Source organism: Ylistrum balloti, unplaced genomic scaffold, assembly GCF_031769215.1.
Source record: "Ylistrum balloti isolate Yb309-2 unplaced genomic scaffold, AGI_CSIRO_Ybal_v1 Utg372270, whole genome shotgun sequence".
Taxonomy (NCBI): Eukaryota; Metazoa; Mollusca; class Bivalvia; order Pectinida; family Pectinidae; genus Ylistrum; species Ylistrum balloti.
In genome coordinates, this window is record NW_026783057.1 from 218,879 (window position 1) to 245,306 (window position 26,428).

The following is a 26,428-nucleotide window of genomic DNA, read 5'->3' on the forward strand; positions in this document are numbered from 1 at the left end:
ATTTTAATTCATACGCAAATGAATACAGAGCAAAGCATTAATAAAAGAAAGATTTACTGGGATACTCATGAAGAAGTACAATGATAATAACATCAGGCTCCTGGACCATGAAAGAATCTGTCTTATGTTTTGATTTAACCAGTCACAAATTACGTCACAAAATTATCATCTGTGATTGGCAAATCTGAAACTCTAGCCTGACACTGTTTCACAATACTGAAGCCATGTGTTCCGAAAGGTTTCATCGACGACACCCGACAGTAGATGTTGTCAGTCAGTAAATTAATGGGTACTGTTTATTACATCATGGATTTTAAATTTCCACTCGCTTGCCATCCGGATATCACAATTTCTGAGACATACATAATCGTTTATTACGTCTTTAAGACTTTATTAAATCTAACCAGTCTTTCTAAATGTCTATACCAGAGTTTGATTTACTTATGATCAATAATTTATCATCAGTCGTTCCGGTGCGATGTAAACAGGAAAATCCTAGTCCTCGTGTTTAAGTGTCTGTCACTGAAGTGAAGACGTCTCGACTTATGTGTAGCAAAATAGATTTTATTATCACAGAGCTTCTGGGCTCATTTTAAGCCTGTACCTTGGGTTTTTTCTGGAGAAAATTCGTCGTTTTTGACCCATTCCCTTAACATTTAATATTAGAATATTTGAAATTGATCACGTTGTTTGTGGTCTAACTTTATCCAAGTTTGTAGTATTATTTTTACTTTATTCTATTAAACCTTCAAATTTCATTACTGCTGTCAATTTAGAGTTGACTATTTGTCTGCTTTATGCTTGTACTACATTTAAAGTATATCGTAATTTTGAGTCTCTGAACTGACAATTTTGTTTGACGCACATAGATTCCAGTAATAAGGCATACATAATTCTTATCAAAACAAAGTAAGTACAATTTTATATCAAAGCACAATTGTTGGTAAATAGAAGAATGTATAATGACATATTAAACCAATTTCAACCCGCAACAAATACATGAAGTTACTGACAAAACTTCAAAACCATGGTTTTGTTTTATCATTAGAATTCAGTTCGAGATACTGAATATAAAACCAATATACATATAAATTATACTTCATAAAAATAGTTCATTATGTGTTGTAAATATTGTATATCATTATAAAAATATTGATGAAAATAGCAGAATGATATTTTCACTTCCGTCATATATATGGTAGCATGTTTCTGCCATCCAATTATTTACAGTCGCATTAACGTTACATGACTTAAGAAACTGAATTATTGCCAAACGAATGGAATGTTTGGCCAAAAGTATGCCCACGTGTCGATATACTTATCATGAAGTGTCGTTTTAAATTATCACGATGTTGACCAAATAATTTAACTTTAATTAATAATCATCTTGTAATAATTATCAGAGAAAATCGTGTTACGAAAGTCAACGTAACATAACTGAGATATATACAACCATACACAACCAGCTAATATTCATATCAAGCTACTTGGGATTTCTTTCACACTGTAAAAATATTGAATTCATGTATATTTGAATTTCTTTCATTCAAGTGATATTTACTCCTAACCTTGAAATGTTCCCCTCTAAACAACATACAGGACAATGAACGCAGAATCTATACCTAGACCTATTGCACTGTTTATTGATGCAAATATCATTTTATTCGTTCAAGCAAGAAATTTAGATAGGCTTATCCACAGGTTTGAAAAACACCGCGTTAAAAGCATTGTCATACTAACGAATCCAATGTACTATGAGTATAGTGGAAAGTTTGGAGCTTCATATCAGTGTGCCAATATATTGATATCACACATAACTTACATTGGCTTGTTTGCTACCAGTGGGACATCCTCAGTACCAGACTGAGACCGATATCTCACCTGTTGAGCATCGGCTGAGGTAGGGTGAGATAACACACCCTGCTCAGGTGGCCCCAGGTGGCATTGCCCACGAGCATAGTGGTCATGTATGGAATGCCACAGATAAATGAACGAAAATAAGCATATTCAAACAGACATAACCCGCAACAAATATGTGTAAATTTAAACAACTATAAAACTGCGATTTTGTCGTTTATTACAATCCTGCTCGTGGGATCCAGTATAAAATAAACATTCAAAATAGTTATAGATATTATAATGAATGCCAATAAATCATATATTCTAAATATTTTAAACTATGTTGTAAATAATGTATTTCGATATAAAAATATAAATGAAAATTAGATAGAAAAGATAGATATACATTTCTTTCAACTGATGTTTTCACATGTTGAGTGCTAATAATCTTTGAAGTGTATATTCTGAACCACATACACGACAGTGGACCCATAATCTATACCTAGGCATATTGCACCGTTCATTGATGTATACACGATTTTATTCGTTCCCGTTCCAAGTACGGAACCATGTCGAAATATTCAATCATCTTCGATATATTACATCAAATCTAATACATTATGACTACAGTGGTCGTTATGGAGTTTTACAGCGATGGCAATATAGGTGTGCCGATATAATGCTATCATATCACACACGACTGACATTGGCTAGTTTACCATCAGTGGAACAGCCTCGGTACCAGGCTGAGGCCGGTATCTCACCTGTTGAGCATTGGCCGGGGAAGTGGGAGATATTACCACACCACCTGACATATGCGTTTGTCCCTGTACTCCCGGCCCCGGAGAAATGTATGGTGGAGGGCCACCCTGCTCTGATGGTCCTTGTAGACAAGGACTGTATTGCCCACGAGTAGAGCGATCATGTGTGGAATGCCACAGATAAATGATCACGTCCCGCACCAGATGTTCAGAAGATGCCTCTCCAATAGCTTTTAATATGGACACACCATCCTCTGTTATTTCTGATCCCACAAATCTCCCAATGTCGTTGTCGGATGGAGAAGGACCAACCTCCACAGAAAGGTGAAGGTACCGCTTAACATACCTGTAGAAGAACAAAGAATAAATAATGTGCGGTTGTTCACCAGGAATAATCAACAATACAAATGTTTATACCTTTATAGAACAATCCAGCAGATAACCAAAAAAACAACAAAAAAAACAAAAAAACAGAAAAATTATAAAAACAAAAAGTGGTCTTATTCAGAATAGAAAATAAGTAAACCATGGACAGCCAGAGCATTTAAAGTAATTCCTTTCGTGAAGGATTAGCTTATTCATTATTGGATAAAAATAATAGTAAAATCACTACCAACTTCGAAAACAAACTCTGAATAAATACACGTGAATTTGTGTCATGATCGAAGTGAATTGTGGATAGATTCCAAATGAAGAACTGACTTACCGTCTTCTAAAGACTGGCACTAAGACTGTTAAGAGTTGTACCACACCACTGATTGTGGTTATGACTGATACCGCCACAAACCACAGCCACAGGAAACAAAATACCATCTCATAGTACAAAATGTTGTTAACGACACACTGCACAGTCCAAACTTGTACATTTTGTAATTTTCTTATTTGGAAAACACAAAGCACTATACGATGGAATAGTGGATCACTGAATCGCCATTCAAGTGTATTGTTAGTAACAATATCAGTAAAAATTTGCATTCCAAAGGAAGAATGGTTTTCAGCTTTCAGAATGCCGTCCATGATTGATAATTGTGTAATGATATTGATGAAGTACAAAAATTTTGTGAACAAAAAAAGCAGCGTAAGCCACCCCCAAGGACAACCCTTCATCACTGTAGAGTCTATCCAGCTCTTTACGTAGCGTCCCACTTGTCTTCCCATTTGGGCTCGGTCGACCATATTTAGAGATTCATACCCATCAGTTAGTCCTAGTATTTTTGTAAATCTGAAACCAACAAGGCCTTGTCCCACTGATAGGACAATATCAGGAAGCTTGAACATCAATGCTTGTGCCAGGAGAATCAATGGAAGCCACCGCCATTTAATTTTAATCGGTGTATCACGTCTCGAACTTTCTGCATTTCTCGGGATATCCTCAGTTAGAGGTAAGTAATGGACGTCAGAGACGCTGCATATTTTATTAGCATATAAATGCATCGGTTGTGTAAACTCGGATGGAGTCCAGCAGTCTACAGTGTTGTTAGATGTCTGGATGTAAAACGTCAATACCGCAAACAGGGCAAGAATCCCAACTGTCCATGTGCTGTTGAGTCTTCCGCACTGGTCATTTAGACTGAGATTGGACTGGGTGAGATGCCGTACAAACAGTCTCCAAACCATGATGTCCTTTGTCTATGAATCTATGAAAGAAAATATTGCACTGCTGATGATTTTAGAATTTTCGTGCTGAAAGATGAGACTGGAAAAGTGTATTTTCTTACAAGCGTCACATTTTATGAATATTCATTATCATCTGTGGATAAACATAAAATTATTGATTTACTCTTTGCCCTAAAATGGATACCTTTTCCCGGATAATGGTATTGTTGGTTTCATTCACATTTAAATATATGACCATTCACAAAACACGTAACTCCATAACCATATTACATCAGAACGTGACCTCCTCTCTTTTGCCTTCAGGCTAAACAGAAACACATTATCCTGTTATCACGAAAACTGTCATTATTAATTAATTTTCTGTCAACTGAATTCCAAGTAAGTAGCTTCATTAAGTTTAATCTTTAAATATTCTTTAATGTACACAGTCAGATGTATAATCAGCTAAATTCTCTGTTCCACTGTCTAATAATTGGTCTCTTAATTCATAAGATAATATTCGGTCTCTAATTAATGACAAATAATGAAATACTCACCAAGACGGTTTTGAGGTAAAAGTGCTTCAATATGCCTGTTGTCTATATTACAATATGTCTAGGTTACAATAACAACTTCCCTTATAATGACGTAAATTGGCAATATCAACCCTGGTATTTGCAATACACATTATGACTGAATTATTTGTAATATCCGCTTTGGGATTGCCACTCGATATAAAACATTGTAAAAATCACGTAATGCTTTTAAGTACTTGATGATAAGTATACTTACAGGTAGTCCGTGTGTCAGTTTTATATTTCGTTGATATTATCTAGATGCTTGTTTTAAAGTCTAACATACAGTGTACTAGCCTACTTTAGAGATCTGGTTTACCAGTGTATGGTAACTTGATATTATGTTGATCTTTCAGAGTATTTTTGAGGGTCATGATAGGGAAAAAAAGAGTCAATGTACCTTGTTTATATACACATGTTGTGCTCGACCGGTCACAGTACTGGATATCTCAGTGTACCGGAAATTATCACGGATTAAGAACGACAACTCAAAAGAGAAATTGCCAATTTGTTGATAAATTTCTATCAGGGTTGTCGTTCTTGTATCTATAGTGTCTATTACTTAGATTTAAAGGTGATTTTCACGGGCATGTCCTCCGTATTATCTTGGAGGTTGTAGGTGAAAGACACTGTTGGACTTTCACACCTTGGGGTTTGCCATAGTCTTTACACAATGTTTTAATCACATATACTAGTGAACCTGACTTTTAAATAAACTAAGACACAGATTTCTTACTTCAAAAACATTGTTACATGCCTCTGTATTAAGCATCGTCCTAGAAAGACGAAATATTTGCATAATGCAAAAAAATCACGTAATGCATAATGCAAATATTTTCACTGTTTGGCACTAATATATCTTATTCTAACTATGTATCTAAAGTTGCTATTCATTTATATGGCTTTTGTATATTTTTTAAACAATCCTAGCAATTGTTAAGAATGTCAAGGACGAAGAGCAATTATTTAGCAGTGCAATTCTTTTTGAATTCCTATTACTGAAAAAGTCAGTCTTACAGTTTTGAGAAAAAAACTATTTCTGAAGTTTGTGAGTCATACTGTTGTTGTAAGGAGATATCGTATTCAACACCAAGCTGCTTACTATCAGAATAAAACGATGTTCTTCCCTTCTGTCTCCAGCGGTGTTGGTTATAATCTTCTCTAATCTTTCGTTTTCCGTTTGATGAACGTTATCAACGGCAGTGTCTCTGTATACTAGTTCTGATATTATCATCGTCATATGTGCAGTTAATAAATGAATAGGTATTAACAATTGCGAAACATTCTATCACCTTACCTTAATTACTCTTGTTGGCACGGAGAGATGCGCGTGGGGGATCTTGCTGTGCGAGAAAACCGGACGACCCGGGCAAAAACCATACGGTCAGGCAGGTGGCCCCATACCTTTATACGTCTGAACTGGGAATCGAACCCCAGACGCCTAAGTGAAAAGCGAGTACTTTACCACTGCGCCACCCATATGTGCAGTTTGCTAAGGTTCCAAAGACCTAATATGAGTTTAAAATAATGTTTCTTGTTGAGTATAGACTATCAAAGAAGTTATTGATAAAGAATCACTTCAACAGAAATAACAACACAATCAGTGTATTTGCAAGCGATAACCGATTATCATAGTGTCATCTATCTCCAGTTTAGAAACTGTATTGTGTTTTCAAAGGTAATTTAGTAATTGTTGTCTAGTTCTACATTCACAAAAATAAGATTTTCTGCATATAAAATACATTTACCGTTTTTATATGTTTGCTTTCACAGACAGTTTGATGCCATGGTGGAATAAATGCACTTGATTTCTTAATAATTTGTTGACTACAACGTAAACAGATAGAGAAATTATCAATGAAATGTTTTATTAGTCGAATTTAATACAATCAACGAAGCATATTTACAAATAAATCGGACATTTACCACATACATGTTGCAAATTTTAGACAGTTTGAATCTCAGATTTCCCATCGAAAGACATATACACAAATGGCGTATTTAGGATTGCGACATGCAGTTTACACCTTTATACTTAAACATGGAAATGGAGATCAATACTAATTTAAAGTAACTATAGAAAAAACTGGATTTTTTCATTGCTTCAACATCCATGTATTTGAGAAATAATGTAATGAAAATACCATGCATCATTATATCATGATGAAAATTTAACGGTCGTCATGGTGATCTCAGTGAGATATGTTCTATTTTTGTGCGATATGAAGCTTGGCGTGTTTAAAGCTCGTTAGTTTGCCTGTTTGTTTCGCTGTTGTATACCTTGTTCTCATTTCAGAACGTGAAATTACTTACTTGGAAGTTTACATAGCGGCTGTCGTCGTTGAAGCAGAAGACGCGTATTCTTCCTGAATACATGCTCTTACTCTTCTTGTACTTTTTCAGGAGTATCCGTATAAATCTTTCTTTGCTTCACATTTTGTATTAGTTTTATTATATTATGATTCATTGACAATAAATATAATTGATATTTACAGATATGCATACTGCTATAAGTATGTAAAAAGACAAAGCGAAAAACGACAAACAGACAGACAGCATACTAGGTCAATGACAAGAATGATGTAGGCCTAAGTCTGTTATATACAAAAATGGAATTTTTGGCCGCCTTTTTCTGAGTAAACAAATCAGGTAATTAATGAAATAACAATCAAAATTGAAGTAAAGGAAAAAACTATTTTCAATGTATGTATTAGAATATGAATAAATGAGTACTTTTTGATATAGTTAACAAACCTCGTATTTGAGTGTTTTGTTTTTATATCTTCAAGATGAGAATTTCATGTGCTTTTAGCTCAAATTTATATGATTCCTCAGACTGTTCAAAATAGTTCTGAACATTTATTTTAGCATGTGTATTGCTTTATGATAAGTAATATCAGGTTATCTAAATCGCATTTCAGGTGTTTATCTATTAGTTTACCAAATATAAATACATGTTTATCAAATCTTAAACCTGGGTTTTTAATATTAATTCTTAGATTTTCAATTAGATACATTTTCACAGTCCAATAAAATATGAGTTATTGTTTCAGGGTTTGTTTTGCAAAAGCTACAGAGATTATCATTTCATGTGCCGATTTTAAATTTTAAAAATTGTCATAAGAACTCTGTGGTTTATTCTATATTGGAGTCATTGTAGTTTTGTGTTTGTGAAGTTATTGAATGGTGATGCATATATTTTTTCCATGTTTCCTCATTTAAATTAAAAATTTAATTCCATTTTCTCGCTGCAGTAGATTTGACTTTATTTCTATATAACACTGTGACTGTATACTTTTGTGTCCCTTTTAATTTCTAATAATTAATTTGAAATTTATTGATGTGGAAATAAAATGTTCTCTTTTGAATCAAATGTTTGTTGGTTTTTGCGTATATATTGATGAACAGCCATTTTTTTTTTTAGACTTTGACAATATAAGTAAAGTTGTAGATAAAATGTACTCCCTTTTTGTACCAAGATTTATAAAAGATAACTTTATGATCAATTTTTATTTCTCTGTTATAGCATAATGGATTTTAAAAAATGTTTGTTTTGTATATATTACTTGCAATTATAGCTTTGAACAATGTTCCCAAGACTTACCTCTAAGATAGGTTTTACTGTTTCTTGACACTTTTTTCAATTCCAATATTAGCGAGAATGTATTTATCAAAGTAGGATCCAATAATAACACCTCAATTTCCTAATTTACTGTATATTCGTCGAATCCAAATGGTTTTAAGACATGTTATGAAAGATTTAAAATGTATCAGTTTAAGACCCCCTCTAAATATTTTTCAGTAAATATATCCCATTTGATGTGATCAGGTTTACCATTCCACAGGTAGCTGTATAATAACGTATCTTTTTTTTTCAGATAGAAGTCATCAAGATAAGGAAGTGATAGAAACAAATGATTATACTGTATATTATTAAGGTTTTGATAACAGTTTATTTTTTTGTCAATAGGTGTAAGTAATTTTCTATTCCAAGCAGATATTAAAGAATTAAGTTTAACGATTTTTTTTTATCAAATTTTAGGTTAATTACTGTATGCCAAACCATGTAAAATGTGTAAACCCTAATTTCAAATCAAAATGAGTATTTGAACTGTATTTTAAACTGCCAATCCAAGCTACCTGAGTCTTAGATATATTCATTTTTAGACCAGAAATAGTTGCAAAGTAGATAAGATTACGTAGTGTTTCTTCTAAAGATTTCTTTGAACCATCTATGATACATGACATGTCATCGGCAAACTGTGATAGCAATATTTCTTTTCCTCTTAAAGTTATTCTTTCAATGTTTTTATTATTTCTTAATATTATGGAAAGAATTTCTGCACTTAAGATGAAGATATAGAAAGAAATAGGGTTCCCCTGACGACAACAGCGTTCGATGTGGAAGAAGTTGGATTTGTGTTATTGAATGTTCTGATGTACTATAATTTGCTGGTCTCAAAATGAACGGACCTAACTGTTTCCAAATAATTTTCAAAATTCAGCTGTGAAACCTTCAGAATCAGGACATTTATTGTCTTTCATTTTTAAAATTCATTTAATTCATTTAAAGTAGTTGGGCCATCAATACTTAATGATTCGTGAGCAGATAATTTAGGTATATTGTATGAATCCAAACGTGTTTCGTGGTTAACATCGGCCAATAGAGTTTCTTATCACGTTAATTCAAGAAAAGAAGCACACGCATAATGTATGCTATAGTTTATTCTATAAAACAACATGTCAAAGGACAACAATACAATGTAAATATCTACAAAATATCTAAACCTTTGTTTAAAACTTCAAGAAGCAGATACCATGCTTGATAAAAAACATAAATGGATACATGTATATGTAATGGTATTGAACAATCTTTCATATATGTTCGCGTATTGCAGTTCATTAGGTGTTTAATAAATTTTTGAACGAGGTTTATTGGACAGGAAATATACCTAATAAAAATCAATCTAACGAATATGTTTGTCAAGAATATATGTAGTAACTTAAAGAACAACTTCCTGAGAACATCTATGATCAAAATAAGTAAGTAATACAAATAATTATCATCACATTACCATCAGCGTCACTTAACTAGCATATCAGTTTTGAAGCCATCGCAGTTAACGAAATATATTTAATAAAAGAAAATTTCATATCTAATATTTCTTGTTTTTCAACACTTTTTCCCCCACTTTCTTTCATCCTTATTTGTTAAAGTTAAATGTACGCGATATGTAGGAGTGAAAATGATAATCCTTGTTTGCGCGAAATAGAATATGCCATATGTCATTTCTTCAAAATGTGTAAGCATAAATCTATGCGAGTATCTACATATGCATGTAAATATGTAAGAAGTGAGTGGTCTATGTTTATATGTAGATCACTGTAAAAATGTAATAGTAAGACTACTGAGCATCACTTTGTGGTTGACATTGTGCAACGTTATTGTGATATATGCATTTATATCGAAAATTATTTTCACGTGGCAAGAGATTCCTTGACCTGACTGTAATATCATTATTACCTTAATTGACTAGTGTTTTGCCATGTTAATATAATATATATATAATCCATCGTGTATTCATAATGAAAATGAAGACGTTCTGAAGGGATAAATAGAGTTATCTCCCCTAGTTACATTATGAACCCATGTGTGAAGTTTGGAAAAATAACAGATAATTGTTGGATATTTGTATGTGTTAGTGATATGTTACTGGTAAGACAGTATATAGCCAGATATAGTTGTATATAATTATATCACTTAACTTCTAAGCAGTCTGAAAGTCGACATCGATATTGAAACTACCATGCTATTTCATCTACAAATAACTTATTTTTGTTCGGCAGGATTGGGCTACAAACCAGTTATAGTCAATGATAAAGCACATACGATTCACATTGGCTGGTTTGTCATCAGCGGGGTTCCCTCGCCACCGGTCTGTAGACGGTATCTCACCTGTTGAGGAGGGGCCGATGGTGGGGAAGAAACCACTACACCACCTGGTCCGTACGTCTGCTGTCCCTGTACACATGGCCCTTGGGATAAGTATGGCGGAGGACCACCATGCCCTGGTGGTCCTTGTTGATCATCATTGTGTTGTTGACCATGTACGGATTGCCACAGATATATTACAGCGTCCCGCACCAAGTGTTCAGAAGATGCCTCACCAATCGCTTTTAGTATGAACACACCGTCCTCTGTTATTTCTGATCCCGCAAACCTCCCGATGTCGTTGTCAGATGGAGATGGGGATACTTCCTTGGACAGGTACAGGTAACTCTTGATGTACCTAAAACATTGTTTAGCACGTCATTTTATAAACTAAATGAAAAGGAGTATTGCATTGTAAATCATTGACGCTACGTTTACTATGTCATTTATATCTAGTAGAACAACAGATTAAAAGGACGGACAAGGAAAATACCAAATGCTGAAACGTTCTCTAAAATGTCTTATATTTAATGTCATAACGTCTGCAATAATATTTTAAAATAATGTTCGGTTGGTCTGTAACTTCTTTTTCCCCAGTATGATAAGTCAGGATTTACATGGGGGAAAAGTCTTAAATTCGTTCTACTTACCGTTTCCTAAAGACTGGCACTAATACTGTTAAGAGCTGTACCACACCACTGATCGTGGTTACGACCGAAACCACTACAAACCACAGCCACAGGATACACAATACCATTTTGTAGTAGTGCGAGATGTTGCTTAAGACACACTGTACTGTATAACGTTGTACGTTGGTAATCATTCGGATTTGAAAGTCGCATAACACTACGTGATGATACGAAAGGTTGAATGGGTTCCATTCAACCGTTTGGTTGCCAACAATATCATTAAACACTTGACGTCCAAAGGAAGAATGATTTGCAGACCTCAGGATGCCGTCCATAATCGATAATTGTGTAATAACATTGATAAAGTACAAAAATTTTGTGAACAAAAAAAGCAGCGTAAGCCACCCCCAAGGACAACCCTTCATTACTGTAGAGTCTATCCAGCTCTTTACGTAGCGTCCCACTTGTCTTCCCATTTGGGCTCGGTCGACCATATTAAGAGACTCGTAACCGTCAGTAAGTCCTGATATCTTTGTAAATCTGAAACCCACAAGGCCTTGTCCCACAGATAGGACAATATCCGGAAGCTTGAACAGCAGAGCCTGTACTAAAAGAATCAATGGAAGCCAATGAAATTTGGACTGTTTTGCTTCTTGTCGCATTTCTCTTAAGGCAGGGATCTCATGAGACATTGGCAGGTAATAGAATTCTGACTTGCTGCATATTTTGTTGGTATATACATGCATTGATTGTGTAAATTCTTGAGGTGTCCAGCAGTTGATAGGTTCGTAAGAATTCTCCATATAAAACGACAACACCGCTAACAGAACAAGGATGCCCACTGTCCAGGAACTATTGAGTCTTCCACACTGATCACCCAGGCGGAGGTTGGACTGAGTCAAATGACGTAGAAACGGTCGCCAAACCATGGTGTCGTTTAGCTGTGGAGATATGATAATTTAAGTAAATAGTAAGTTATTGAACTGTAAAATTCTTATCAAACGTGCATTGAGTTCCCCTTACAACCTAAACGAAAACTAAAATATACCCTTGATAACCCGGACACTTTCGTTTCCTGAAAACTATGCGGATTAAACAGAATGTATCCCTTTATTGTGTTACAATCTCAATGAGTCATGCCAAAAAGCATTATCTTCCCTCTCTCCAAACCAAAATCTTCGCAGCATAATCCTCTGAATCAAGTTATTTTTCAGTCAAAGAAGATGTGGTTTTGTTTGCATTTGGTACTTGTTCATTTTTTTCGTCTTCTGTGATTTTACTGTTATCTTGTGATTCTGTGAGAATTTTGAAAATAAAGTTAACAATTTACATATATCATGAAATGTTTATCGTACATGTATTTCTAAATTGATCTTTTCAACAGTACATGTACATAAAATTACAACACTAACAACTGTATAAAGTTTAAATATGGTTATTAACCTTCAAAAATATTCTTCACATTTTTTATGTATTAACTTTAATGATTATTTCAAGGTCTGAAGAAATATCACTAAAACGAAGAGTAACCTAAATAAGCACTCAGAAGCGGTTTGTAGGTAGAGTATACTTCTTTTTTTTAATAAGTTCTTTACTTATAACGTAATATATCATGTAAGTTAATAGCCATAATTAACTACCGAACCGTGATACAACACGGGATTTTACATTTCTTCAATGGGATCCTTCAGTTGAAAAATAAGTATGTATATCTTCTAGCCAATAAAAAATGTTCTTAAAGACACACAAGTAATTAGTACCTCCAGTACAAACAGTATAGAAAATAATAAATTAAACTGCATCATACAGCAGTTTCGTCTTACTAAGACTCGTCCGTGGTGCTAAGGGCCGAACTTGTGGAAGATGGGAGGCGAGTGGAGGGAGGTGCTCTAACACTCAAAATTCAGGAAATTTAAGAACAGTATCAAGTATGTGTTTATTCTGAAACGTGCCACTATTTGAATGAATTTACATTTGGATATGATGTTTTAGTAAGCGACATAATTTGTTTATGTTATGGGATAGTAACCAAAGTTGTACCCAGTAGAAATGCATTTTTCTAGCAGATTCGAATAATTCAATAACCGTCTTATATTTGAAATTTCTTTGCTTTATCTTTTACCCCATGAAGCCGTCAGTTTCTTCAGTTGGCAGAAAAGCACGAAAAGTTTCCGAATAGTTGGCAATTTAAACATTTTCCAGAATAAGTTTAATAGTTTATTTTTCTCCCGCCACCTGTTGGTCGTTTTATATTTCCGAAAAATGTCGCCCCGACCCATGTTTGACATTACATTTCACGTCATCCTGAGAAACAGGCGGTGATTGAGAATATATTTATATTTTGCTTCAGTCTGCTTAAATGTAGTTTTCACGAAGAATTATAAGTTATGATAAGGTATGCAGTAAACAGAGCCTCGGCCTATAAATGAAAATTGCATACACTCGTTTCATAACTCTCAAACGTATGGGGACCCGTGTAAGATCAGTGATATCGTTTCAACATTATTTTAATACACAATACATGATACATAACTTATTTCAAATTATTTTCGATGTCACTGGACGCGTAGGTTTGTAATAAACTTGGTACGTTTTGATTTGGTGTTGGGGAAAATGAACTTGCACCAACTTCGTAATAGACGCATAACAAAGCTGTACTTTAGTGGTTTTCGATATAAATATCTTTCTGATGATATGGCAATATTTCATTTCAATCAATGATATCCATAGAAAAGATTATATCGACATTACCGCGGACTTGGACAGACCTGTTTTATGTCCGTGATGTTACCCACGTACAATGGACCAGACTGGTTAGTTACCGCCTAATTAATACTGTAGAGCAACGGCGTCCAATAAATATCATTATACAAAGGTCGGTATTCGCAATATAGGTAATAAACCCTGTCAAATACATCTGGTGAATGATGTAGATTTAATGATAAACATTTATAGTAAAGAAAGGCATTGTCCAGTGTTACTATAATAATCTGTGGACAATGGCTGGGTTCTGACGGTTGGTTAATATAAATATCACGAATCTAAAGACTAAATTACAAAAGATCTTTAAGGGCATTTTGATACCAAGAAAATAGAATGAATATTACAGTAGTGCTCAATCGCTTACCTTATTATCTTGTCAGACGCAAAAAACCCAACATGTAAACACCGGAAATGATATATAGGTCAAAGAAGAACGATAACTGTGGGATGTGATTGCTTCAACACAGGAGTAATTGTCATTCCTGCACCGTCTGTAAATCAGCTTTATTTCACGCAAATTATTTCTCTTATTCCATTTGCTGGGGATCTTATGTTATTCAGTTTGTTTCGTATTTTGTTTAACCTTATTTTTTTGAGAGACGTCAACTCAGTACAAAATTTTATTTTTCTTATCAACTTATTTCACGTAGTACAATGTTGAAGATTACATCAGGAAAAAGTGTTAATCCAAATATATATATATCAAAATTCGCAGTGTCCTATACGCAAAGCGAAGAACACCTTTTTAAGATGATATTTGAGTTTACAGCCAAATAATGAATTTAACTGGGTATTCATTTACTGATATCATCAACTCGAATCACTGATATCAGTAAATCAATTACTGATATCACTTATTCTAATTTATGATATCAATCTTTCGAATTATTGATATCACATTTTGAAGATAAATACTAAAACGGCGCCCGAAAGGTGACCCTGGAAAACCAAAATTGATCGAAAGCCATGTCAGAATCTTGATGGGGAGATGCACTATTACCATAATTAATTGAATTTCGTACTTTTTAGATATCTGATAATTTCAAAGAACGTCAAATACTTGTATTATTATTTTTTATTGCGTTAGGAGACAAAAAACATAACATGTATGTTTCAAAGTTGAACAAAAAGAAGTATAGTAGAAGAAGATATTAAGTAATATATGATGTAAAGTAATACATGATATTAAGTAATACGTGATATAAAACAATACATAATATAATGTAATACATAATATTAAGTAATGTTTGATGTTAAGAAATACCAATGATAAAATATTTCTTGATATGACAGAAATAAAAATAAAAATATATACAATAATAATAATAATTTATTGTTGTTATTCTGTAAAGAAAATAAAAGGTCAAGTATGTTTATCACAGTCTGACTTTGGTCCTATGTATAGAATGTACAGGTAACATGATTATCCCGACTTGACCCCGATTGGGATTTAAGGTGCAGTATGAGTTATCTCCCTTAAACAGGCAAAATTGCTGGTAATGAGTTAACTGTGTAAAGTACGGAATATGACGCTCAACATACATCTTATATTGCTATGACATTTGTTCATTTAACACCTGATGTCCGAAGTACATAGTATCCTGTATATTAAAATAAATCTGTCAAACATGGAGAGTTTATATCATATATCATAAGTATGATTATGAGTTGTTATAATAAATTTGAAAGAAATGAAAATGGAATAATTATATTTTACAGAAAATCACCCTGAAATTATCTTATCCCTATTAGTGATATATGCGACTAAAAGGAATGTATTGTGAAACAGATCAACATTTTACTCCACCACAAATGGAGAGAACACCCTTCTATCGTATTTGTTTACCGCGGATACCTGCAGACATAGTATGTCTCCTCCAGCTGCTTTCTCTTGTGTAACACGCATATTACTTTTCTGAATCCTGCGAATTATAAACTCTACATATATGTTAAATGAACGTGTAAGATAAACCAGAGTGATATTATATTTTATTTGAAAATAAATTTTGATCGTATCTGGTTATAACAATATTATTTTCCAGAGTTACCGGGATATCTTTGCGATTATATGTGTGATAGATAAAAGTACAGAATTTTTCATAAGTCTCATATTTAGATAAATAAAGATTAGCTTTGAAGCGCTAATCTCATAACGATAAACTATTGGTAGTGTGCCATTGTGTAAAACCTGATAAATGTGGCCAATTCGATTTTTATGTGGTTATTTGGGTAGTATACTTATACCTTCAGGATTGCCTTAATATGGACCCCCCCCCCCCAAATTAAATAACAACGACACATGCACACTGTCGACTACTATGAAGTACAGATGATGTCAATCACCTGAAACAAACTGCCAGTTTATTGTATCTTTAACCACGGGCTCATTCGGTGCTATAACGATATAGTTGTACTGCTGTTTCTTTATATACAGATCAAACAGTGAACATATCTCTGAATCGACATCCGAATCCGGTCCATTTGCCACTATTTAATCCTCAGTACGTGACTAAGGAAATGCTGACTCCGTCACTGACCAGATATTGATTTAACTACATCTTCTGTCTTTCTTCTCTCTCTGTCGTCGTGAGGTGAAGATGTGAATGAATCCTTTGGAAAATAGGGAAGATATCGTTTGAACTATTGTCGTGAACTTAATTATTATGTTAATACGTTATTTTAGCAAGTTCTTCTCATTGAATTTCCCGTGACCTTTCAATAAGCCCTTTAAACGCCATTTCGTTATAAAACATTAAATTCTTACGTCATATGTCATGTTTTTTTCGGTTCTTCAGACAGACGGAGGACGGGTGACAAGCGGGATGCAGATGATGTGTTACACCAAAAACAACCTTTACAACTCTGTTATATTCGGTTCCAAATAATTTCCCCGAAATGATACAATAAAAAAAATATCACTTTTAAATAACCATATCGCTACCCTTTCGTTACCAACAATAATGTTGAATATTTATCCAAAGGTAGACTGAGCTCAGACTCCAGAACGCCGTTTATGATAGATAATTATTAGCGCCCTATTTGTCTTCCGACATAACACATCCCTCGAAACCCACTCACGTTGAACAATAACAAAATTAAAGCAATGTGTGATTTGATACAGTATTTTACAAAATAATTGTTCTCCCAAACCATTTCAAAAATTCAGTATTTGATGCCCGTATGTAGATTAGATGTAGATCAGTAACGGATGACATCTGTTCGGTTTATGGGCATTTGTTCCCTTTTAACGAGAACGTATCATCATATCTACTGCTGTGTAAAGTATATTTTCAATTTATTGTTACCACGTGCTGAAATCGAACCGTAGTCTACAACCTGCCACAAATCCGTCAATGATGTCTTATTCTTTCGTGATCTTATTTTTCTTTATCATTATTTCATCACAAAAGTACACAGATGAAATTCTAAACAAACAACACTGGTAGTATCCATCCGATAGTTTGAAATAAGCAAAGTCATGTCCATTACTGTGAAGATTAAACTTGTACTGTAGCGGTAGTGCTGATAAGAACATCACCAGTATACATGTATGTTTGTCGTGCCCTGTACATGATCCTACCAAAACAGGAGATGAAAATTCATGTGTCAGAGGTGAAAGATTAAGAATATTCTCTTGGTTTAATTTTCAGATAATTCCCCGCCACGTTTCAGTAGAAATGAGGAAAAATACAGGAGTTTCGTCAAGATGTGGTACATTTGAAATCTGACCAACCCGAAAAATCACTACATCGATATGGTCGTGAATGTGAGATAGATTCTACAGGTGGACCTTGAGAAAAGGCGCTAGTTCAAGAGCATTGATCAGGAATCCACGATTGGCACTTGTATTAAAATAACCAGTGCTTCACAACTCTTTGTCGGCACATTTTACTTGACTTCCTTAGGCCACCGTATTTCACCTTAAATGCTTCCGGAGTGGAACGGGGAAGTCAATTAATTTGAAAATGTCTTTTTTTTCCGCGATCATCATCGGTTTTAACTTTAAAATATGTATTGGAATAGCTACATGTATAATTGATAATTCATATTTTGTCAACTTTTAACGAAACTTGTAGTGTTTTATATTATGCCTTGTATTTGTATTCCGGAATTTTTTTTAAAATTCCAATTTTAATATTAGTATTAACTATCAGCTTTCGTATCGACCAATCAAACACGTCGTTACATAAAATCTCTCCTCTTGCCTAAACATAGCAACCATTGACGCCAACAACATCAACGTTGATCAAAACGAAAAGCACAGTGTCTCTTTGTAGATAGTTGTTCATTGAAAAACAAACATGGATCAAACGAAGAGACCGCTGTTGATCCCTCCAGAGTTTAGCACATATGCTGAAAAACATGGAATTTTCGATATGTACAAGGTAAAATCATATTTTATATGTCATGCACATGATGCAGGTCTGTGTCTGTTTCAAAATTTCTATGCTTATTTTCAAAACTACTACATGTAATAGTTTCAAGAGCCCATTTAAGTTCCAGTGCGTCTTTTCAAATCCAGAGATGTTTCCATCTTGATTAACTTCACGTAGCCTTGTCGCCAACACCACATGGTTCCGTCAGGTCAACTTGATATTGGCCACATTAATAATAATTCTGACCTGCTATATAAATTCGTGTAAAATGTTACAATCACCTGATAGTTCTTTACTTTTAATAAATATTTGAAGGTTTCAAATCATTTTTATGAAATATACTCATAATAATGTTCAAATATCATAAACATCATCTCAATACCAACAGATAAGATTACATCTACCATTTTATCGACCTCTTTCAATATACTGAATATCGTGTCGATATAAGTGGTGTGTGCAATATGCAAAGTAAAAAACAGAAAAATAGCATTATGTCTTTTTACCTGATGACCATTCAAAACACTGTCACTGCACACCAAGGTAATCAATAAGTAACTAGTAGAGTGGATAATAAAGAACGTACAATGCCAATGTTCTGAACTTACTGTATCTTATACAGTAATCAGTACACATTGAGGTGAGGAATTAAAATGTGGCCAGCTGGACCAAACACAACTTTACAGCATAAGATATAAAAGATACTGCTCAAACCAAATCAATGTGAAAACATGTGGATGTATAATTTCTATGGACAATGATAGACATCCATGATTCAGATTTTAATATTTTGATTTTTAATTATATTTTGATAGGGTCACTAAGTTCATAAATTACAACCAGGGTTTTCCATAAGAGTTGGTCGCCGGCAAATTTGACTGGTTACTTTGATCATTTGGCCGCCTACACTCTGACAACGTGTGCAAAAATTACCATATTTATATTGTAAATATCCTTCTTGGTAATGAAACTAGTTTGCGCGTAAACTGAATATGGACAATTGAGTTACCAACCCGTGAGGTGGGTTGAATGGAGTTGAGTACATGAAGCTATAAACTTAACCCTTATAAATACTAGCTATAACATATTGCTCTACCAAACTTCTCTAACTCAGGATAACGACTAGCAAGTCAGTAAAATAGTTTTTGTGTTGATTTTCAGTAACCGAAAGAAAGTAATTTTTTCATCATGTGCCGGTACCATTTTTTTGTTCTTCTTTTTCAACATGCAGAAACTGATGGAGCAGCTGATAATCAACAAACCTGCTGATCCTGTGGCATTTCTCATTGACTTGTTGAAGCGAGATACCCATGATGGTAAGGAAACTATGTACACTTGTTAGTTAGTATTTTTTAAGGTTAGTGTTATAGAGTATATCAGTTTAAGAAAAAATGCCATACATATTTTCTTAAACCAAGAAATTAGAAATATTTAATTGTATTGTCTATTGGGTTTGATCCCATTGTTGTAGTCAATCATAGGTAGTTTTATTGGTTTTAATCTCCAAGTCTTTAATTGCATTTCCCCACTCTGCTTCTGAAAATTGTTACAATGTGTGGTAAGGATTTATTTAACATCTGTTCTCTTGTAATTCAAGTTCCACAGGTAATTATCATTGGGCCACCTGCATCTGGAAAGAAGACAATTTCTAAGATGTGTGCCACCAAACTTAGGACAGCCCATCTCACAACAGATAACCTCATTATGGAAGCAGAGACTGATCTTAAGATGAAGATGCTCGATCTACAGAAGAAAAAACAAGTAAGTTATCATCGTATGATGAAAGGTAAAGATTTCTGTGAGCTTCAACCTATCTTATCATAGAATTCCATGCAAAAAAAAATGTGAAACAACTCGAATTGAATATCAAATCAGAGACTCAAAGCAGTGTAAGACAAAGTTCAAATTATCATATATTTGAAATATAAAGGAAATACTTGGTGTTACATATTACCATATATAGTCATTTAGAGTCTGAAAATATAACCAGTAAGAGCATACTCTTCAAGTATAAAGCAGAAAATACCTTGTATCACTTTAGTCTTTAATTATCAAGTTTTAATACTGTTGACACAAACAAAGAAGGTTGCTTGTAATTTTTTTTGCAAGTCATTCAGTACCATTTCATCATTTCCACTATTATCTGTTGTCTAATGCAGCTCATGCGAGTACCTTTATATATGTGTAAAAATATTTTCAGTATCAGTGTTTGTACCAACTATGCTGTATGTACATACTACGTTTATCGACTCCCCTGTATTCGATCAGGAAATTAATTGTTTTGGTTACATTGAATAGAAGATACTGTTCTGATTGGTCAATATGAAACATGTCATTATTTCATCCTTTATTTATAGCCCATTCCAACAGATATTTGGGTGAAGGTGATTGCAGATAGGGTTAAACTTCCAGACTGTGTAAAGAAGGGCTGGGTAATGGAAGGTTTTCCACAGACCAGAGAACAAGCCTTGGCTATGCAGGCTATAGGAATTCATCCGAAACATTGTGGTATGTCACTCAAGTCAATTTGTAGTTTTGCAAAATTTTCTGTATGTAAAATTAAATCAAAATGTATACATAATCTAGATTGACATTTTGTTCTTATCACTATTAATCAGCTGAAATAGGAGTTTGGTAAGAAACTGCTCTCTAATTGTTTTTATTGTAGTTTTTTAAAATCTTTTCATATTATGATGAGAAATGGTACAAATGAATAATTACAAGAAATTGATTGTTTCTTTAATTGTGTCTGTAATGTTTATTTATAGTTCTGCTAGATGCTCCAGACACAGTTTTGATTGAAAGAGCCCATGGAAAGCGAGTGGATCCAAAAACTGGAGGTCAGTTTAAGATATATGGAGTTATAACCCTTACAGTAACCAGACAAGTAATCAATTGTGAAAAAAAATTAAAAAAAAAATGTCTTTTAGCAGTACCTATATTTAGGAGCATCAAAGTGTAAAGGACCATGGATAATCATTTGTAAGTACAGTTAAAGTTATTGGCTGTTTGAAAGGAAATTGAGTGAACATTGTGGTACATTTCATCAGTCTGGCATCAAAACGAGGCATCAACTATACACATTAGAATTTTTTAAACAATTTCTTCTCTTGTGAATGGTCATGATGGCTAGTAGCATCATGGGGTAAAAAACTTTGATATGAGTGACCTTGACCTAAATTTCTCAGGTCATGAGAATGTTTCTTTTTTCATGTAGTGGGTTTATTTTTCATCTTTCAACAAGAAATTGGTATAAAATATTCTTCTTGTGTCAAACAGTTTATATAACCTATGATTTAAACCCAGTTTCCATTGACTTACATTAAACTTACAGACATATATCACACCACCTTTGACTGGCCATCCTCTAATGAGGTACAGAGCCGTCTGGAAGAGGCTGAGGGCTATGGGGAGGATGACATGGTGGCCAAACTCATAGAGTACCATAGGCATATAGATGGTATCCTCACTTGTTTCAATAAGGGACTTAAAACAGTCAATGCTGATCAGCCACAGGCAGATGTCTTCCTTCAAGGTTTGTATATGTAATTCAATTGTTTAGGCAAAAACTATATCATCATTTATCTCCAAGCTTTGTAAAACAGAAATAGATTCAATTTTGGATTATTTTTATAAAAAACCCCATCAATTTAAGAAATGCACACACAACCATTGATGCATTATTTTCCCTTAAACTTGATTGAAATGCCAAGAAATTTTAGATATTGTAAATGCACTTTAAATTGATAGTGGTCAAAAGTGCCAGGGTATGTGAAAAGTTTTGCTTAATGTTTTTTCTCACTGTTGATAACATTTCAAGTTTAGAATTTACTCAATTTAACATATTGCAAAAAAGTACTAAGAAAAAATGAGTGGTAATACAAATTGTACTGAGCTTTGGTTTTTTCCACTTGCAGTGTTTACATACTTGTGCGGCCAAGCAAGAACAAATGCCCCACACACCCCTCGGGTGGTGTTACTGGGTGCCACAGGATCAGGCAAGGGTGTCCAAGCCTCCCTTCTTGCTACCAAATACAACCTTGTTAGCGGTTAGTCTGGTTTTTATTTTCATATTCTTGATTCAGTAGAACTGTAATCTGTTATCTTTGCTTCTTACATATAGCCATTTCATTTTAACAGATTAACATTTAGCATTGTTTATTTTGATGCAGTGTCCTGTGGCTCCATGATTAAGCAAGCAATAGCAGATGAAACCAAGGAAGGTCAGACAGCTATACCATATGTCTCAAAGGATATGATGGGTGAGTTCTCAATCTGTTTCCTAAATTTATCACTAGCTCTTCAATTTTTTTTGTTTTGTCATTGCACATTATCAACCTTGTATGTTGTTTTAAACAAAATGCGGTTTGGTTGGCCGTTAAACAACATTTTCTGATTAACCAAAAGACACAGAAGCATGATATTTGGCTAATAGGTTCCTTTGATGAAGCCTGACTTATTGTTTGAAAAGAAATGACCTTGACCAACATGTTAGGTCACAGGGGTCAAATTTGTTAAAATCCTAAAACTTCTGACTAATCAAAAAGCATAGAAGCACGAATTCAGGTGATAGGTTCCTAGAATGAAGCCTGACATAGTTTGCAGTAAGAAATGACCTTGAACCTTATTCAAGGTCACCAGGGTCAAATTTGTTAAACCTTCAAAATGTTTTCTTCTGACTAACCTAAAGATGCAGAAGCATGATGATGCCTGACAAATTTGTGAAAAGAAATCAACTTGACTGAAATTGAAAGTCATAGGGATAAAATTTATTGAAACTTCATCTGATAAACCAAAAGTCCAAGAAGCAGGATATTTGGTGGAAGGGTGTTGTTAGGTCAAAAGCCCAACAAATTTTGAGAAAATAAAAAGAAATGGCATCTACCTATAATCCATAACTATTACTGTTTCGAGTTGAGTATAAGAAGCTGTTTGTTGTGGAAATTGGTTGTAATTGATCACATGTACCAATTTCAATGCTAATGGTGTACATGTCAATATATTTGTGATATTAACACTGTTTCTATTTTTAATGTACATTGAATAAAATGTGAGCAATGCAGGCCTCCTGGGCCTCTTCTTTCCAATGGCATGGTGGCATAGTGAGAAATAAAATAATACCGGTATGTATTTGTGCCTAACAGTGCCTGATGTGACAGTGATGGAGATCCTCAGACAGCGCCTTTCTCAGCTGGATTGTATGAGTAGGGGCTGGGTATTACATGGGTACCCTCGTACCCGGGAACAGGCAGAGGCTCTTACACAGGAAGGTTTTGTTCCAAACAGGTGAGTTGTGAATCTGTTATTTTAATTAATCCCTCACCTGGAACTAGAGGGGGCTATGGTTTTGTGTTATGTCCATCTGTCTTTCCATCTGTCCTCCTGCTTTCTTGTTCTGGCTCTGTCTTCTACAATACTTATCATGGGAACTTCATACTTTGGATATGCGTGAGATCGTGTTTTCTGTATCGAAAGTAGGTCATTGTGACTTACCTTTTGAACCTTGACCAACATTATAGAAAAAGCTTGTCCAGGCCTTATATACTACTATATTTATCATGAGAACCTAATACTTCAGGTTTTGCTAGTGCCACAGTGTGTTAAGTATCAGAAGCAAGTCATTGTGACAAACCTTTCCATCTTTGTCCTCTATCATAGAAAATGGTTGTCTGGGCCCTGTCTCCTATCATGCTAATCACTGAAATATAATATTGGGGATGAAAGTTCAGCTTGATGGTACTGGGTGACCCGTATCATAAGTAGGTCACTCTAACCTTCTACACTACTAATCACTGGAACTCCATACATTGGTTATGGATTCACCTTGATGAAGCGATGTATCAGGTATCAGTAGTAGGTCACTCTGAGCTACATTGTGACCGTTGACCTACATCTAAATTGAAGTTTATCTGGGCCCTGTCTCCTACACTACCAGTCACTAGAACTACATACTTGGATGTAGTTTCATCTTGGTGAGATGGTGTGTCGGTGGGGGACTGTAACTCGCCAAATTGTGTCTTGTTTTGTAGAGCATTGATCAAGATTTAAAAAGCAGTTATGAAAGAGGCTGAAATTTAATAAATTGTAATAGAGGTTCAATTGCAGTATGAAGGGTATATATATCAAGATATTTCAGGACACTATTAATTGATGCTGTCCTGCTTGACACCTCATATGTCGGCCATTTTGATAGATTAAGAAATACATTCCTGCAAAATTAAAAAGCATCATTATCACACATGTCCCTCACTCATTCCTGTGAAAATTTAAAACAATATGTGTAATGTACATGTTCAACAATGTTTTTGTTTCATAAATACAAATGAAGTGATAGGTCATATATGATTTTCGAGTATCCAGGAAATATTTAGATTAGCTTGAATGATAATTGTTCCATGAAACAGGAAATGTGTTGTCTTTCTTGTTTCAAAGTCCCTAACTGCATCAAACTTGAGGAGGAATCTTGTTTCATGAGCAATGATATATTTATTGGTCACAGTTGTATCAAAATTCAGTTTATACTAGTGAAATTATATCAAATTTTAATATTTTCCCCAACCAACATTTAATTTTTTGAATGTGTACACTTGAACTATTTTAGAGTGTTCTTCTTGAATGTACCCAATGATTCTGTGGTGGAACGTCTGACACTGCGAGCCACAGACCCGATTACTGGAGATCGCTACCACATGTTGTACAACCCCCCACGCACTGAGGATGTGAAGACAAGGCTACAGAAACACCCTAAAGATGAGACTGAAGAGGTCAACAAACGTCTTGCAACCTACAATGCATATGTGGAGGAAATTTCAGACTTTTATGTGGATGCACAACATGTAAACGCTGACCAAGATCCTCATACTGTGTTTGAGTGTATTGAAAGCATGATTGTCAATCCACTGCCAAAAAAAGTATGATTCAACCCTACCTGACAAGTGATTCGACCCTACGTGACATGTGACAATATAACTAACATTGATGACATTTTGTTACAAATGTGCTATGGTGAATGTGTCCATTAACAATAACATTTCTTTTGTAATGGCAAGCCTTCACACTGAAATAATTCAAAATTGGTTCGAAGTCATGATGGCACTCTTTATTGTGAAATCTGTGACAGTTAATTAAAAGCATATGTTAAAATTATATGTTATATGATAAAAATGTTGACTTAAAAATGATATATATAGCCACCTTATATTGTCCTCCTTCCATTCTAACAATACAGTATGGGAGATTATGGAACCGCTAACACAGTGTTAGATGAAGTATATCATTATAAGATCAGTTTGTAAGTGCAGAGACAGAATTTTATGTGTAATAGAATACAAACGTCTGTCAAAATGACACTTTCCTAAACAAATATAAATGTGTTACATTTGTATGCCAATATTTTGTGTATTGATATCAGTTGTATCTTTGTAAATTTATCAAATGGTATTAAATATTCTGAAAGTACAAACCTGCTTCTTATGCCATACTTAATGCTTATGGATTAATTTCTAAAATTTGTCATGTTTTGAATTTTAAATATGTTTTATTGATGTAAGAAATTATTAAATTTATATTATGTCAATGGCAATGACTTAAGTAATTATTTGAAATGTGTAGTACAGCTAATTTATTGTTAGTTGTAATGTTTGCAAAGTTGGATTGATGTTCACTTTATTGAAACAATATCATACGGAAATTATTGTTTATGATATTTTTATTAAGATATAAAAAGTAAAATATCGAACATTTTTCTCATGTACGTTTTGTTTTAGTTTTAAACAATTAAAGTTAGGACCAATACCTCAAAATAAAGTTAAATCAATGACCACAGATAAACGTATTCAAGCTGGCAAATATTGCCAATCGTATGACATGCCAATGAACTGCAACTGAATAAAAAAATTAAAAAGAAAATGATTTTTCTAAAAACATTCAATATGATCCTGTCAAATTAAGGAAGAGT

General features: G+C 34.0%; 3 protein-coding genes across 4 annotated transcripts; 1 reads left to right on the forward strand and 2 right to left on the reverse strand.

Annotated features, from left to right (window-relative positions):
- Positions 1-7: 7 nt before the first annotated feature.
- LOC132564422 (innexin unc-9-like) lies at positions 8-5,194 on the reverse strand. Of its 2 annotated transcripts, none has more exons than XM_060229076.1 (3): positions 5,172-5,194; positions 3,307-4,237; positions 8-2,946 (listed from the first exon to the last, which is right to left on the reverse strand). In XM_060229076.1, exons 2-3 carry the CDS (start codon positions 4,215-4,217, stop codon positions 2,550-2,552), a joined length of 1,308 nt encoding a protein of 435 aa, XP_060085059.1. In that variant the 5' UTR covers positions 4,218-4,237; positions 5,172-5,194; the 3' UTR covers positions 8-2,549. The 2 variants fall into 2 exon arrangements, with proteins under 2 accessions (XP_060085059.1, XP_060085058.1); XM_060229075.1 differs by lacking the exon at positions 5,172-5,194 and adding an exon at positions 4,754-4,800.
- Positions 5,195-9,525: 4,331 nt separating this feature from the next.
- On the reverse strand, positions 9,526-14,492 carry LOC132564418 (innexin-11-like). The gene is made up of 3 exons (XM_060229069.1): positions 14,460-14,492; positions 11,354-12,273; positions 9,526-11,061 (listed from the first exon to the last, which is right to left on the reverse strand). The coding sequence occupies exons 2-3, from the start codon at positions 12,259-12,261 to the stop codon at positions 10,665-10,667; spliced, it is 1,305 nt and encodes a 434-aa protein (XP_060085052.1). The 5' UTR covers positions 12,262-12,273; positions 14,460-14,492; the 3' UTR covers positions 9,526-10,664.
- A 3,904-nt stretch (positions 14,493-18,396) lies between these two features.
- Positions 18,397-25,466, forward strand: LOC132564428 (adenylate kinase 8-like). Its single transcript, XM_060229081.1, has 10 exons — positions 18,397-18,480; positions 19,703-19,787; positions 20,069-20,232; positions 20,829-20,979; positions 21,240-21,311; positions 21,806-22,006; positions 22,389-22,520; positions 22,644-22,733; positions 23,616-23,757; positions 25,073-25,466. The coding sequence occupies exons 1-10, from the start codon at positions 18,397-18,399 to the stop codon at positions 25,386-25,388; spliced, it is 1,437 nt and encodes a 478-aa protein (XP_060085064.1). The 3' UTR covers positions 25,389-25,466.
- The last annotated feature ends 962 nt before the right edge of the window (positions 25,467-26,428 follow it).